The sequence below is a fragment of the Sparus aurata genome, chromosome 12 (genome assembly GCF_900880675.1).
Source record: "Sparus aurata chromosome 12, fSpaAur1.1, whole genome shotgun sequence".
NCBI lineage: Eukaryota > Metazoa > Chordata > Actinopteri > Spariformes > Sparidae > Sparus > Sparus aurata.
Genome location: NC_044198.1, coordinates 29,364,798 through 29,380,468, shown reverse-complemented (window position 1 = coordinate 29,380,468; position 15,671 = coordinate 29,364,798). Strand labels below are relative to the sequence as shown.

At 40.2% G+C, this 15,671-nt stretch overlaps 1 protein-coding gene across 2 annotated transcripts; it reads left to right on the top strand.

Annotated features, from left to right (window-relative positions):
- Nucleotides 1-5,325: 5,325 nt before the first annotated feature.
- LOC115592672 (uncharacterized) lies at nucleotides 5,326-12,622 on the top strand. 2 transcript variants are annotated; one of them, XM_030435708.1, is made up of 4 exons: nucleotides 5,326-5,414; nucleotides 5,837-6,015; nucleotides 8,361-8,392; nucleotides 10,587-12,622. In XM_030435708.1, the coding sequence occupies exons 2-4, from the start codon at nucleotides 5,932-5,934 to the stop codon at nucleotides 12,181-12,183; spliced, it is 1,713 nt and encodes a 570-aa protein (XP_030291568.1). In that variant the 5' UTR covers nucleotides 5,326-5,414; nucleotides 5,837-5,931; the 3' UTR covers nucleotides 12,184-12,622. The 2 variants fall into 2 exon arrangements, with proteins under 2 accessions (XP_030291568.1, XP_030291569.1); XM_030435709.1 differs by lacking the exon at nucleotides 5,837-6,015 and having other exon boundaries at nucleotides 5,376-5,414.
- Nucleotides 12,623-15,671: the final 3,049 nt, after the last annotated feature.

The following is a 15,671-nucleotide window of genomic DNA, read 5'->3' as shown; positions in this document are numbered from 1 at the left end:
AAAAATAGTAAATTCTTGGGGAGATTATCTCTGTAAGTTAAAAAGTTAAGTGAAGAAATCTTGATTGATTGAATCTGATATTATGATGATATCATTTTTTATTGAAGATGATGAAGTAATTTGATTTGTTGTTCTGCACAATATGTGTAGACTGGTTTCTGGTGACCCTGGATCCGCTGAGAGAAGTTTGAGATTGATGGCGAGCCAGGCCCACCAGGAGAACTCTGAGGAACTCTGTTAGTGGACTGGCCAGCTACTGCAGGGTCCTCACAGTCAGAACGTCTTGGAACGCAACAGGATTTCCCAGATAAGCACATGAACACATACTAATACCTACCCGGGTAGTGTACCGTAGAAACACAAGACCAACAACACAAAGAACAGTACCGGTACCACAAGGACTGAATGAAAGAAACTGGATCCAGGGACAATTATTTCTTTTCCAGAGAATTTTTTATATTTTTAAATTTTATTTTTTTTTAAAAAGCGAGGGCTCTATTTTATTTGGGGATATTTTTGAGTCACTGTAACTGTGATATTTATGTGTTTTTGTACTGAAATAAAACTGTCAGTTGTTACTTACCTTATCCATCTTCTCTATTACTCCTGAGAACCTAGGTCTCAGTTAGCACAGATTTAATACCGGTGCTACATATGGAAAGGAAATACAGAAAGAAAAAAAGAGAGTAGATTAAATAAATGAAGCATTTCATTTACAATTTCCAAACCCTCAATGTAATCACCCCCAGTCAATAGAAAAATTAAAGATATATTTATTAGAAAATGTTTACAATCATTGTTAAAACTCGATCAACCATATCAAAATAGTGTTGGCAGCATCCCTCAAGATAAAATAAATCACAAGGATAAAAGTAATAGACGAAAATCTGAGTTCCACATACCTCGTTCCACTTTACCATCGTTTATTATGTTGAAGGTTCTGTCTGGAGAACCATCTGCCTCCTAATAACAATAAACAAACTTTAAACAGACCGCAGCAACCTAATCAACATAAAGATGGTACATGATTACAATACATGGTTCAAAGCAAACTTACTCGGAGAACCACAAACAATCCAAACAAAGGAGCGACTCGGCAGCACAGACCCTGCGCCAACCCAGCAGAGACAAAGGAGAAGGTGATGGAGATGCACACAGGTGAGGATATGCACAGGTGAGCTTACAGGGCTCACAGTCTCCTCCCATTTATACCTTGCTGCCCTCACCCAGACTGGCCACTAGATGGCAGTCCAAGGTCATTTACTGGCTCATCAGACAGAACACAGAGAGGCTGAGGTGACAGTGTGAAACAATTTACTGTTATTCACTCTGTGCTTGATGAACTCAGTTTGTTCAGAGTGTCTTCACTGGATCATCAGCAGCTTTTTGACTCTGTTGAATCTTCTGCTGAACTTTCTTCAACAATCGTCTGTTTGTCTTTGTTACTGAAACACTTTGAGTCTGACACAGATTCACACAGCACCGTTATAACTGAGGTTTCATTAAAGATGCTTTCTGCAGTGACCACTAGAGGGAGCCAACACTGCATTACTGAAGGGATTCTGCTGTGAGGACTGACGAGACTATACTGAACTAAACAAGTCCACTTCTTACTGAAAACACACAAACCTGGCCTCTAGATTATGCTTATCATACCAAAATAAAGTTGTGTATCATTCATTGAGTTTTATCATTTAATTAGGACAGAAAGGTCAGATTTGCAACCAATCACAGATTAGAGCTCCACCTGTGACAAATACTGTAATTAACACATTCCCAGGTGTGTATAAAACGAACCCCAGCACACCAGACCTTCATGTGAAGTGCAGCCTGACCTCTGACAACATGCAAAAGATTCAACCACAACCAAAGTGCTGATCATCAAGAGCCTGAAGACCAAGTCTGCTGCTGAGGTGGCAGACATCTTCAATGTGTCCAAACGTCAAGTGGCGAGGATTAAAAAAAGATTTGAAAAAACTGGTGACGTTCATGACCCAGGTCAGACCCAGGTCAGACAGATCCCGTAAAGCCTGAAACACACCGGCCCAACCGTTGGCAGTCTGAGGCGTTTGGAGAGACTCGGACGAGTTCAGGAACAAATCTGCTTGGTGTTTTCAGCTGCGTTGGAAGCTTTTGGAACTGTGCTGACGTTTTCTGCTCTGATTCAGCTCGCGAAGTCTGAGAGTGTTGGCTGTTGGCCGTCTGAGCCATCAGATACTCTGATTGGTTGTGTGCCAGCTGTATGATCATTGTGATTGGCGGTGTGCTAGCGAATCAGCCCAGTGTGTGGGAGGGGCGGAAGTGACGATTCTGCTTATTAATTTTTCCCTCCTGCGACGTCTTCGTGTAATAACGGGCCCGTGATCGGGCAAAGCGACCATCAGCTCAGCCATAATGATCTAATGCCAAGGATTGTATTCCACAGACATCTCAAACGAATACTGAGCCAACACTGTGTGCTCTTTGTTTTTCTAATCTGATAATCTATGGTCTGCATTCTGTTCTGTCATTTCCTGTTTTCATGTCTTGGATTACTGGCACAAGACTAGCGCCACCTGATGTTAAGGAGGCTTATTGCATCTTGCGCAAGCACAGAACGTACACGCTACTGTGGAGTTGGCATTAGTCGAGGCGGTATGTTCAGTGCAACTTTTCTGCTGAACGGGTCAGACAAGAGGCAACGGAGTGGTCAGATAAAGTCTGAGTCTGGACAGAGTTTGGGCGGTGCATGGGGGCCTTAAGACAACTGTTTGTTGCTTCAGCAGTCCAGGGCCAGCCCTTTTTCAACTGCAGCAGAGCTACATGAGAACTGGTCACCAGAAATCCCTGTATCTAGAACAGTTTGTGGAATTCTCTCACGCAGTGGTCTCCATGGCTGAATAACTGCTCTAACAAAAGAATTGTGTTGCATTTGCCAAAGCCTACAGCTTGCGGAAAGGATGGACAGTGGAAAAGTGGCAGAAGGTTGATTTTTCTGATGAATCATCCATTCAGCTGCATCCCAATTGCACAAATACTGCATAAGACCTGTTAGAACCTGCATGGACCCAAGAGTCACCCAGATAACAGTCAAGTTTGGTGGAGGAGAAATCATGGTTTGCGGTTACATCCAGTGAGGGGGTGTGCGAGAGGTCTGCAGAGTGGATGGCAACATCAACAGAACCATCCAAACCACAAGAGAGGGCAAATTCTTCAGCAGGATGGAGCTTCTTCTCAAACTTCAGCCTCCACATCAAAGTTCCTGAAAGCAAAGAAGGTCAAGATGCTCCATGATTGGCCAGCCCAGTCACCAGACATGAACATTATTGAGCATGTCTGGGGTAAGATGAAGGAGGAGGCTTGGAAGATGAAACCAATGAATCTTGATGAACTCTGGGAGTCCTGCAAGACTGCTTTCTTTGTCATTCCAGATGACTTCATCAATAAGTTATTTGAGTCATTGCCGAAAGGGATGGATTAGAGCTGCGCAATATATTGTTTGCGCATCGCCATCGCGATGTATGTGTGTGCAATAGTCACATCGCAAAACCTGCGATGCAGGACGCAAATGAATTCATCTAATTTCAAAGGAACCTGACACACACTGTACATGCAGACTCTGCATGTACAGCGATCCACCAATCACATTAGTTCTTAATCAGTGTGCCAAAGCAGACCAGCCCCTGCACATGGAGTAAGTCGCCGGTAACAACATTGAAAAATGAGCAACGAACAAGAGAAAATCGCGAAAAGGAAGAGCCTCGCTTTCAATAAAACACACACGCGCATTCTATAACTGAGATCAGTGAAATGTGAAAACAATATAGACATCATTCAAAAATGAAAAAAGATAGTTGTTGCTTCAGTTTATTTATTTTTTAAATAGATGAGGTATAATATGTAAAAGTAGCACAATGTTGAGCTTTCAGAAATGAAAACACTAAGGGCTTAATATAATATTGATCATAATATTAATCATTGTTAACTTACACATTTACACGGTCAGCACTTTCCTGCCAGCAGCCCTCCCTCGCTCTGTTGGCGGCGACAGTGTTACTTTTTGCCGTGATGTTTCTTTGAATTCTTCATAGTCCTGCATAATAAGAATCTGCTCATCTTGAGTAAAATATGTGGCCCGGGATCGATCCATTTTCACACGGAAGTAGAATAATATGACGTCAAACGCCCCCTTTTATGTGAACGCGCGCAGAGCACAAAGCAGAGAACCGGACTTGACACATTAAGTTGATAACCACCGTCGCAGTACCGTTTAACTCTGATTGGGGACTTGGGGCTTTGTTGAGCTGCATCATGAGCACAAAGCCTGGCTATGTTGAGCCCCCTTCACAGTACAGGCCTCTGTACAGAAGGTTCAGTGAGGCAGCTGGTCTCACCTCTTCTGATGTTAATTAATAACAATCAAATGTTCAGACTTTTATTATTATCTGCAGAATAATGGAAGACAAACATTTGCTACACTTTCAAAGTCCGATCAGTCCATCTTGTCTTCTTTTCCAGCTTTTGAGACAAAGTTTGCCAAATGAAACACATCAAAATAAAACAAGCGTTCCAGGTTCTGTTGACCTCAGTGACCTGCGGGAGAAAACCAGGTCTCAACAGATCTTTGACTTGTTCACAGATGTCATGTTCTAACCAACATACCGGTAATCTGCCATGCGCAGACATTCGCACACAAACGCACAAACTCTGAACTGAGTCTCTCTTTTTAAATGTTGTGTATGTTGGTTTGAGCTTTCCCCTCCTTCATGTTGACAGATGTATAACATGGAAGCAGTGGCTGCTGACTAACGTCCTCTATGGGATCAATAGTGACATAAAGAGAGGTGTGTGCAGCAGAGTCATGTCAACATCACAGATATGAATCTGCTGCACACGACTCCCTCAGAGCTGCACGGCAAAGTGGCAATTTCTAATTTACAGACACATTCAGGAAGTGAGAGCAGCTGAGTGTAAACCAGGATGTTTGTTCCTCCAACGTTTATTCACTGAGGAGGTCACACAGTTACTGGTGTGAAACATTCAACAAAACTGTTGAAGTCTGACTTTTAAAAGGACTTTCTAAATAAAAAGTGAATTTAGATTCTTCTGACTGCTTTTATTAAATGATGAAAAAGCAGTGGTGTGCAGTCACAGAAAATTGAGGATTTCCTACACTGAGATTCTTCATGAATCACTTTAGCAGGATTTACAGGTTGTAATATAATCACATTTTAAAGAAAAAGTGATGTTCATGTTCTCACACAGCACAGAGAAACTTAACTCACTGCAGCCTCTGTACAGGACGTTTCCTGTATCTGAGGCTGTTTCTGTTAAATCACATGACCACAGAGGATCCACCCTTCATGCTGCTATAAAGACGCTGTCTGCTCTCGCTGCTTCCTGATTATCAGACAGCTCTGTGAAGCCTACAGCAGGTAGGAACAATTCAATATGTACAAGTTAAACAAGTTGTGGTAGAAACAATTAAATACTTGAAAATGTGCAGGATTTAAGACGACTCTTAACACTTCAAATGAAACAGAGTCACTCGATATAACTTATATTAATATATGAACAAAAAAACACTGGTTGAAGAAAAGTTTTAAAAGTTAAGAAAAAGTCTATTGTGTGAATGTTTTTATGTGAAGAGGAGACAAATTTAGAATTTAGAATTTCTTTTGGATTTAAAGTTCTTCGACTCTCACATGTAGTCTTATAACAGAACCAGAGAGTAAATAAGCTCGCCAAGAGGAAATCTCCAAAACACGCCTTCATGTACACGACACACAACAGGCTGAGAAAGACAGTAGACCACAGCAGATCTTAAATAATCAAGAATAAACTGATGTCTCAACAGAAACTCCCTGATGGACAACAGACTGTACAGCTTGTTCCACCGACTCTGCACAGAAAAGTAGAACAAACATTTAGTTTGAGGGAAACTTCCTGAAAATGGCATCAACAGAACCAAGAAGGAACAGTAAAGAATATGAACCACCTTTATTCACTGATCCACCTCCTGAATCTACAACAGAGGTAAGAAACCAACTTTAGTCAAAACCAGTTCAGTTTTAATTATCTGAACTGAGCCACCTGATGATACATGTTGTGTGTTTGTTATACTGTTAAAATCCAGAGTAGATACATACATAAATAAATGGCTCAATAAATAAATAAATATGTCATTAAATACGAAATTGATATTAAAACAAAATGAAGGCATTAATTTACAAAATGTGACAAAAATCATATTTACAGTGGCTTGCAAAAGTATTCATCCCCATTGAACTTTTCCACATTTTGTCATGTTACAACCACAAATGTGTTTTATTGGGATTTTATGTGATAGACCAAAACAAAGTTGTGCATAATTGTGAAGTGGAAGGAAAATGATACATGGTTTTTTTTATTTTTTTTACAGATAAAAAACAAAGTGTGGTGTGCAAAAGTATTCACCCCACTTTACTCTGATATGCTTAAATAAAATCCAGTGCAAACAGTTGCCTTCAGAAGTCACCTAATTAGTAAATGGAGTCCAGCTGTAATCTAATCTCAGTATAAATACAGCTGATCTGAGAAGGCTTCAGAGGTTTGCTAGAGAACATACAGCAAACAGCATCATGAAGCCCAAAGAACAACCCAGACAGGTCAGGGATAAAGTTGTGGAGAAGTTTAAAGCATGATTAGGATATGAAAAAATATCCCAAGCTTTGAACATCTCACAGAGCACTGTTCAATCCATCACCTTAAAATGGAAAGAATATGGCACAACTGCAAACCTACCGAGACATGGCTGTCCACCTAAACTGACAGGCTGGGCAGGGAGAGCATTGATCAGAGAAGCAGCCAAGAGGCCCATGATAACTCTGGAGGAGCTGCAGAGATCACCAGCTCAGGTAGGAGAATCTGTCCACAGGACAACTATTAGTCATGCACTCCACAAATTGGGCCTTTATGGAAGAGTGGCAAGAAGAGAGCCGTTGTTGAAACAATGCCATGCAGTTTGCCACAAGCCATGGGGGGGCACAATAAACAGGTGGAGGAAGGTGCTCTGGTCAGATGAGACCAAAATAGAAGTTTTTGGCCTAAATGCAAAACACTAAACATAAAAATAACACTGCACATCACCCTGAACACACCATCCCCACCGTGAAACATGGTGGTGGCAGCATCATGCTGTGGGGATGCTTTTCCTCAGCAGGGACAGGGAAGCTGGTCAGAGTTGATGGGAAGATGGATGGAGCCAAATACAGGACACTCGTGGAAGAAAACCTGTTAGAGTCTGCAAAAGACCTGAGACTGGGGCGGAGTTTCACCTTCCAGCAGGACAACAAGCCTAAACATGCAGCCAGAGCTACAATGGAAGAAGATCAAAGAATATTTATATGTTAGAACGACCCAGTCAAAGTCCAGACCTAAATCCACTTGAGAATCTCTGGCAAGACTTGATATTGCTGTTCACAGACACTCTCCATCCAATCAGACTAAACTTGAGCTATTTTGCCAGGACGACTGGGCAAATATTTCAGTCTCTATATGTGCAGCGCTGGTAGAGACTTACCCAGAAAGACTTGCAGCTGTCATTGCAGCAAAAGGTGGTTCTACAAAGTATTGACTCAGGGGGGTGAATACTTTGGCACGCCACACTTTTCTGTTTTTTATTTGTAAAAAACATGTAAACCATGTATCATTTTCCTTCCACTTCACAATTGTGCATCACATTGTGTTGGTCTATCACATAAAATCCCAATAAAATACATTTGTGGTTAAAACGTGACCAAATGTGGAAAATTTCAAGGGGGCTGAATACTTTTGCAAGGCGCTGTGTGTTTTAATTTTCTTCTGTATTTATTCACCTTTGTATGTTAATATACCTTCACATTGTATTTCTTCTGCTTCATTATGTAAATGAGGGTGCTGCCAGTCACAGCCAATCACAGCACAGTATTCCAGGACTATGAGGACCAATAAAACAGCAGCATCAGCGACAGCCTCAGTGTCTCAGCTACTCTGATCTGGATCAGAACACCAAATGGTGAACTGACTGTAGAGAGCTGAAGTCACGCTTCAGTTTCCCTCATGGGAGCTTATTTCAGAAAGACTTTGTGTGGTAGTGAATGAAGACGGACACATTATTTATTGATCCTGTTTGTTCATTTAAAAGAAGAAAGTGTCAGTTTGTCATAAATAAAGTAGAATATCATCTGTCATCAGCTCATTTACATGATGAAGCAGGTCGATGATTCAGTCTGCTGTCAGGAAAGTGCTTTTTAAAGACTGTTGGACATTTGATTGTAATTGTGTTGAATCATGTCATTGTGTTAGTTTCCTTCATTACAGATGAATTAAATGTAGTTCTGGTTCTGATTTTGTTTCTTCAGACACCAACACCAGACGTCACCATGGCAACAGGGTGAGTAACACAACCAACCTTTAGAAATTCAAACAGATTTTCAAATAGTTTCTAATGTTGTGATTTGATTGAAGTGTTTAAAGATGTAAAGCCTGTTTATTGTTTCATACATTCTGTAAATCACTTTGAATTACATGTGTTTGACTTCAGAGTGGTTTTAATACCTTCTCAGAATCAGAAGAGGTCCATTACAACACCAGAACACTTTAATATACAGCTGGAGCATTTTGTTCTGTTCCAATCAGTAAATACAAGTTTTAATCTAATATATTTGATTCAGCTTTTTCACAGTTAACAGAAACCTCAAACATGTTTGACATGTACAAGGACGTGAGGCTAAAGTCTGAACATAAAATTAAATGTTTATTAATTTTTGGATTCATTTATAATCAATTAATAATTGGGATAAAACAGAGATGATGCCAATTTCCAATTCTGACCATACTTTATTGAACCATCTTAATTGGAAATGGTCAACTAAATGTATTAAGTATTTGGGTGTTTTTTCAGAGAAAACCGGAAGACACCTTTAATTTGAATTATCTTCCATTAGTGAATAAAATATCAGAGGAATTAAAGAGAATACGTCATCTTCCAATTTCTCTGATCGGTAGAGTTAATATAGTTAAAATGTCTGTGTTGTTTTTATATTTATTTCAAAATCTTCCGACTACTCCACCACAATCCTTTTTTTTTTTTTTAAGTACAGAGTTTAGTGTCTTCCTTTATATGGAACAATAAAACCGCACATATTCTTATGTCAGTGTTACATTTGCCATGAGTCCGGTGGCCTGAAGCTTCCCAACTTTTATTATTACTTTCTGTCATCTCAGCTTACCCAGTTTAAACAATGGTTTCTATATATTTCATGTTCATGGAAAAGAATAGAATCCTTTGATATGTATCCATACAGTTTGGAACATTTACCATACATTGAGTTCAAAGTAGTGGATAAAATGACCAAGAATCCTGTTATTTTAAACAGCCTCAGCATTTGGTAATTGTCTCATAAACTGTTAAGCTATAAGATTTCTCTTTTCTCCTTTTTATCCAATTTGGAGGAACCCAAGTATCCAAGAATGTTGTCATCTGTTTGATAATGGGACATTTCTTTCATTGGCTCAGCTGCAACAGAGATCTGGATTACCTCTTTCCCATTTATTTAGATTTTTTCAAATAAGTCATTCAGTCAATATTGAAAATGGTTCTCTTCAAGAACCCACACTATCAGAAATGTATGCTATATTAAACAATAAGAAGCAGGACAAGCAGAAAGTTATTTCTAAATTATATCAGGTCAATCATTATTGATTGTTCTGTAGTAAATACTGATAATGTAAGACAAAATTTGGAACAAGATCTTCATATGGAAATTCAGAAAGAGGATTACGTTTGTAGGCAAGTTCATAAGTGTTCTTACAATTTAAGGCATAAACTAGCTTTATTTAAGATGATACAGAGGATTTATTACACTCCAGAGAAACTACTAAAAATGAACAGTGAGATGTCATTTCTCTGCTGGTGTTGTAAGAAACAAAAGGGAAATTTTTTTTCACGTTTTGATCATGTGACTCACTCTGCTTCTTTTGTAATTCTGTTAACCAGTTGATATCTCAATGTTTAAATGTTTCCATTCCATTGTCACCTTGTTTATGTCTTTTTGGAACCGGTATGTCTGACAAGTGGAATAAACATCAAAGTAGGTATATGGATCTTGCTGTGTTGGCAGCCAGGAAATGTATAACTTTAAAATGGAAAGAATCCGAACCCCTATTAATAGTGCACTGGTGGAATGAACGTTCAAGCTACCTCATACTGGACAATATATATTACAGGAGTAAAGGCAGATCCTCAGACTTTTAAAAAATCTGGCAGTCTCATTTGACTTTATGAGTGTTCTGGGTCAATATAAGGCATAGCAAAAATGTTATGATCTAAATGTAATAATTTGTGTTGTTTTATTGTGGTAGTTTTTTGTTTATTGTGAGTGGTTTACTTCCCACTTTTTTTTTGTTGGTTTGTTTTATTTGTTTCTTATTTTTGTTGTCAGTGTCTGTTGTGTTTCGAGGATATATGTTTGGGTATTATTTTGGTTCTTTGATTTTTGTATATAAAATCTACAAAAAATAATTTAAAAAAGATTTTTAAAAAAAGGAAATAAATTAAATGTTTAAATGATCTCCTTCTTCTACAGGAAAACTAAAGGCTCAGTGAAATACGAGGACATCATCTCGAAGAGTCTTCTTGTCCGTTCAGGATCTCCTGCTGTCTACCAGCTGAGACCAAAGAAAGAGGAGATTGGATCTCTAAGAAGAATGACTCTTGGTGAAAAAGATCTGAACCAGTCAAACAGAACCATCTTACTTGTGGGAGAAACAGGAGCAGGAAAATCTGCTCTGATCAACACTCTGGTCAACTACACCATGGGAGTGAAGTGGGAGGACGATGTCTGGTTTCAGATTGTAGAGGAGGAGGAGAAGAGAAACCAATCAGAGAGTCAGACATCAGATGTGATCGTGTACAAGATCTTTGAATTTGAAGGTAAAACTCTGCCCTACTCTCTGACCCTCATCGATACTCCTGGATACGGAGATATCAGAGGGATTGAACAAGATGTCATCATCAGTGAAAGATTATTAGACTGGTTCCGCTCAGATGATGGAGTTCATGAGATTAATGCAGTGGGTCTGGTGCTGAAAGCAGCTGAGAATCGAGTGAGTGATCGACTGATGTACATCTTTGATTCAGTGGTGTCTCTGTTTGGTAAAAACATGGAGCAGAACATCGTCGCCCTCATCACACACTCAAGGGATACAGCATATAAAAATGCTCTGAAAGCTCTCGAGGCTGCAAACATTAAATGTGCCAAAGATGAAAAGAATCAGCCGGTTCACTTCCTGTTTGATAACTGCCAGCAAGAAGACAGGACAGAGGACACAGAAGAAGATCTTCAACATGCATTTACAGAAACAACTGGAGGACTGAAAAAGTTCACAGACTTTCTGGGAAACACTAAAGCACAACAGCTGATGACAACTGTGGAGGTTCTGAATTCACGAATCAGACTGACAGCCTGCATCCAAAACCTGGAAGAGTGGATTCAGTTTACTGAACTAAAACAGAGAGAAATCCAACAGACCCAGGAAGCTCTGAAGAAACATGAAGAAGAGATGAAGAATGATGAGAAGTTCACTGAAGAAGTTGATGAGCCCTACAAAGAGAAAAAAACTATCAGTGCTGGGACGTGGGGGTTAGGGTTGTTTTATGAAGGAGCTGTCTGCTGTACAGTCTGTAAGGAGAACTGTCACTATCCTGGATGCACAGTGGTCCGTAGTCCAGAGTCCTGTGAGGTCATGAAAGATGGTCGCTGTACTTCATGTACCAGGAAGTGTCCTGTGTCAGATCACGTGAAAGAAGACTGGATCTATGTGACCAAGACAAGAAAAGTTAAAAAGACCCTACGAGATTTGAGAGAGACGTATGAAAAGGAGAAATCAGACTTTGAGAGGCTTTTGAAAAATCTCAGGAAGGAAATGAAAGAACTTCAGAAAGATAAAGATCAGATGTTGGATGAGTCCTTCCAGCATGTTGTCAATCTGGAGCAGATCGCTCTGAATGTTGATTCACTGTCCACTCATGTCCACTTGGAGTTCCTGATTGAGAAGATGAAGGAGAAAGGAGACACAGAGAAGATCCAGAAACTGGAAGAGTTGAAGAGACGAGTGGAGGAAGAAAAAGGATTTAGAGCAGCGCTGCATTACAGCTTTAATAAACTGAAATCACTTTGGTAAAACAGTTAAAGGATCAACAATGAAGTAAGTGAAGAAGATGACAGAGAGCAGACAGTGTAGAAAACATCTTCTCACAGTTGATATAAATGTTGAAACATGACAAAATGTTGTTGAGTGTGTTTCTATAAAGTGTTGATGTGATAACTTCATCAGAACATTGAAATGTGATCAGCACAGCTAACAGCTCTGCATTAAATGGAGTGAGGACGCCCCCTGGTGTTTCATGTTGAATACAACAGCTCCCTCCTCTATATCACACATTTAACACAAAGTCACCCTGAGTAAAATCATGTGCATCCTGTTGTTGCTCCAGTTAATGTGTGTTATCTCAAAGTGCTGTAAGAACTGAGGAGAGACTGCTTCTCTTCACTCATATCTCTGTGATGATGATGCTGCTCTGGCTTGTAATAAGATGATAAAGATTAACTGAGAATCTGAATATTGTGTCATCTAGTATTTCAGTACTAAATCACATCGGCACTAAACAAGAACAGTTTTTTTTTTTTTTTTCAGCTTTATTATTCAACATAATTTTGCTCTGTATCTATAACTGTTGTGATGTTCTGACCTGTATGAAGGAAACTGTTAGTTATGATAGCAGCTATCAGTGCAGTAAGGACACATATACCATGGTCTGGGGGAATACTGGATTCTGATTGGCTGCAGGGTGTCCATTAACCCCTGATATATGGACACCTACTAAGAAGTTCCAGTCAGATTGTCTGTTCACCGCTGTAAATTAATGCGCTAGCTGGCGTATCAAATCTTAATATTTTATTTCCAGCTGTTTTTTCCAGCACTGAGTTCAGTCCGTCAGTCCTTCAGTGTCTTATCCTCTGAACACCACAGGGTGGCGACTGTAACACACAAGCTGCAGAAAGTTCACTTCCCCTCTAAACTTACTGATACGCGAATAATCTCACATCCCGTTCTCTGTTCAACTCTCTACTTCAGGCTGCAGCCACAGTAACGTTACACACGGCCGCTCATTTGTTCGTGAAAATCTAGCTATTGATTTGGGGACAATGACATGACTGGTTAGCTAGCTAATCGTGTTAGCTAGCATACTGTCAAATTATATTTACTGTCTATCAACCGTGCGCAATGTTATCTTGCTAGCACAGCGTTAGCTTTCTGGCTCATGGCTGAGCGGACTAGAATATCTCCCGTTGCCAAGTCGTATCTATGATCCGTCCTATTTACTGGAGGAGTGAACAACGTCTCTGTTGCATAAGAATCTTACGGGAGAGTAATGATTGTTCCAGGTATTAGTCACACCCTCAGGCGTTACCAGGGAAACTAAGTTATGGCTTGTGAAAAACTTTATATTTTGATTGTAAAACGCATGAAAATGTAAATTAATGGTCCGAATTTCTTTTCTTTGGCAAGTGACCATGGTGTAAGTGGGATAATGCCCGACGAGGTGTCCATAATCAGGAGTTAATGGACTTCGCGGAGGTTCTCAGGCCTCCGCGAAGTCCATTAACTCCTGTTTATCCCTTACATAACTTATATCAATTATTGAACATGTGACTTCAACCTCATTTATGTTGTGACTGGGGTTACATCAGAGCCGGCCCTGGGCATAGGCAGTATAGGCAAATGCTAGGGGCGCCGTCATCTGCGGGGGGCGCCGAAAAGGGGGGAGAAAAAAATAAATTAATAAGAAGAAATAATAAAAAAAAAAGTTTTACCAGTGCCATTACTACTATTATTTCGAAATATTATAAGCCCACAGCAACATAACGTCATAGCAAAGACTATTAAACAACGCAGAGGCTTTTCTTCTGGGTTCTGGTCTGGCTCAGTGCACTGTACCTGTCCTCTGTGAGGGGGGCGGGTCGAGAGGCGAGGTGTCTCAATCTAACCGGGCCGAGACCCCAAGACCCACAGAGAGATTTACTGATACTGTAGCGGAATTACAAGGTCCTAAAGACTCAAACCATCTGGCGCCATTGAATTAAAGAAGAGGAAGACGTGAAGAAGATACAGGTACAGTAACGTCAATGTGATGAAGCGAATGAAATAAATAGTTTAATGCAATCGTTACATTGTTGTTGGAGCAGAGTGTTAGCTTGCTAGCTTACTTCGGACGATAGCAGCATCGTTTAATAATCAATAAATAGCTGAGTCGACGTGTGTTAATGTTACTCCACCTTAAATTCATCAGGGACATTTGGAAAGTTAACGTTAGGCCTGTTCAGGTGTTATTTTACAGGTGTCTTTCCTGCTAGTATGTCAGTTAAAATGCTGTTAGTTTTCCATCCCCTTTGTACCAGGGTAGTTGTAAGCCTTCGCTTCATTGTGTCACAGTGTATGTTTGTTAAAGTTTACATCAGTGCTAAAGTGCAGTTAAAGTGTATTACTGTTAATATTAGTCAGGTTCATTATATTTAGATTTTAACATTTGTGGGATTTTTATGGGGATTTGCTAAACTATATATTTTTGGAAAGGTTATTGTCTAAGGAGTCAGAAAATCAATGTTTGCATTTGCCCAGATGTCTATGTGGCAGCCATATTGAATTTTTAAAAATGGCCACCGTAAAACCTTAATTTGTAATATCTCGGCTTCTGAATAAGCTGGAATGTTGATTTTAACTGCTAAACCCACATTTTCAGGGTCAGGGAATCCAATTGTGCTAGTTACAAAGCTACAAAATGTTCGCATATTAACCCATAGATGCATAAGTCGGTCAAAAATGACCCGTGTGGTTTTCTTGCAATATCTTTGTAAAGAAAAGTTTGTGCAGCCATTCCACATTTTATTTTTGTGCCAGCCTTCCATGGGCCGACAACACAGGAAGGTTCTCCCGCATAGGCAAGGACACCTGGCTGCAGGTCTACCTCAAAGCAGATGAAGATATTGTCAGTGCTCTGCAGATGCTTTTGGATGAAGCAGATGTGACAGGAGGAATGCTGTCAGCCCTGGAATCCTTTATACGCTATATTGCCAAAAGTATTCGCTCACCTGTCCTGACTCGCATGTGAAGTTAAGTTACATCCCATTCTTAATCCATAGTGTTTAATATGACAGCTATAACAGCTTCAACTCTTCTGGGAAGGCTTTCCACAAGGTTTAGGAGTGTTTATGGGAATTTTTAACCATTCTTCCAGAAGCACATTTGTGAGGTCACACACTGATGTTGGACAGGAAGGCCTGGCTCTCAGTGTCTGCTCTGATTCATCCCAAAGGTGTTTTGTCGGGTTTAGGTCAGGACTCTGTGCAGGCCAGTCAAGTTCATCCACACCAAGCTCTCGCCTCCATGTCTTTATGGAGCTGCTTTGTGCCCTGGTGCACAGTCATGTTGGAACAGGAAGGGGCCATCCCCAAACTGTTCCCACAAAGTTTGGAGCTGGAATTGTCCAACATCTCTTGGTATGCTGAAGCATTCAGAGTTCCTTTCACTGGAACAAAGGGGCCAAGCCCAGCTCCTGAAGAACAACCCCACACCAGAATCCCCCATCCACCAAACTTTATGTTTGGCAC

Excerpts from the sequence above, each read along its gene's own strand:
- LOC115592672 (XM_030435708.1), top strand. The coding sequence starts at position 5,932 with ATGGCATCAACAGAACCAAGAAGGAACAGTAAAGAATATGAACCACCT. Across the intron at positions 6,016-8,360 it reads CTCCTGAATCTACAACAGAG|ACACCAACACCAGACGTCAC; the intron begins GTAAGAAACCAA and ends TTGTTTCTTCAG. Across the intron at positions 8,393-10,586 it reads GACGTCACCATGGCAACAGG|GAAAACTAAAGGCTCAGTGA; the intron begins GTGAGTAACACA and ends CTTCTTCTACAG.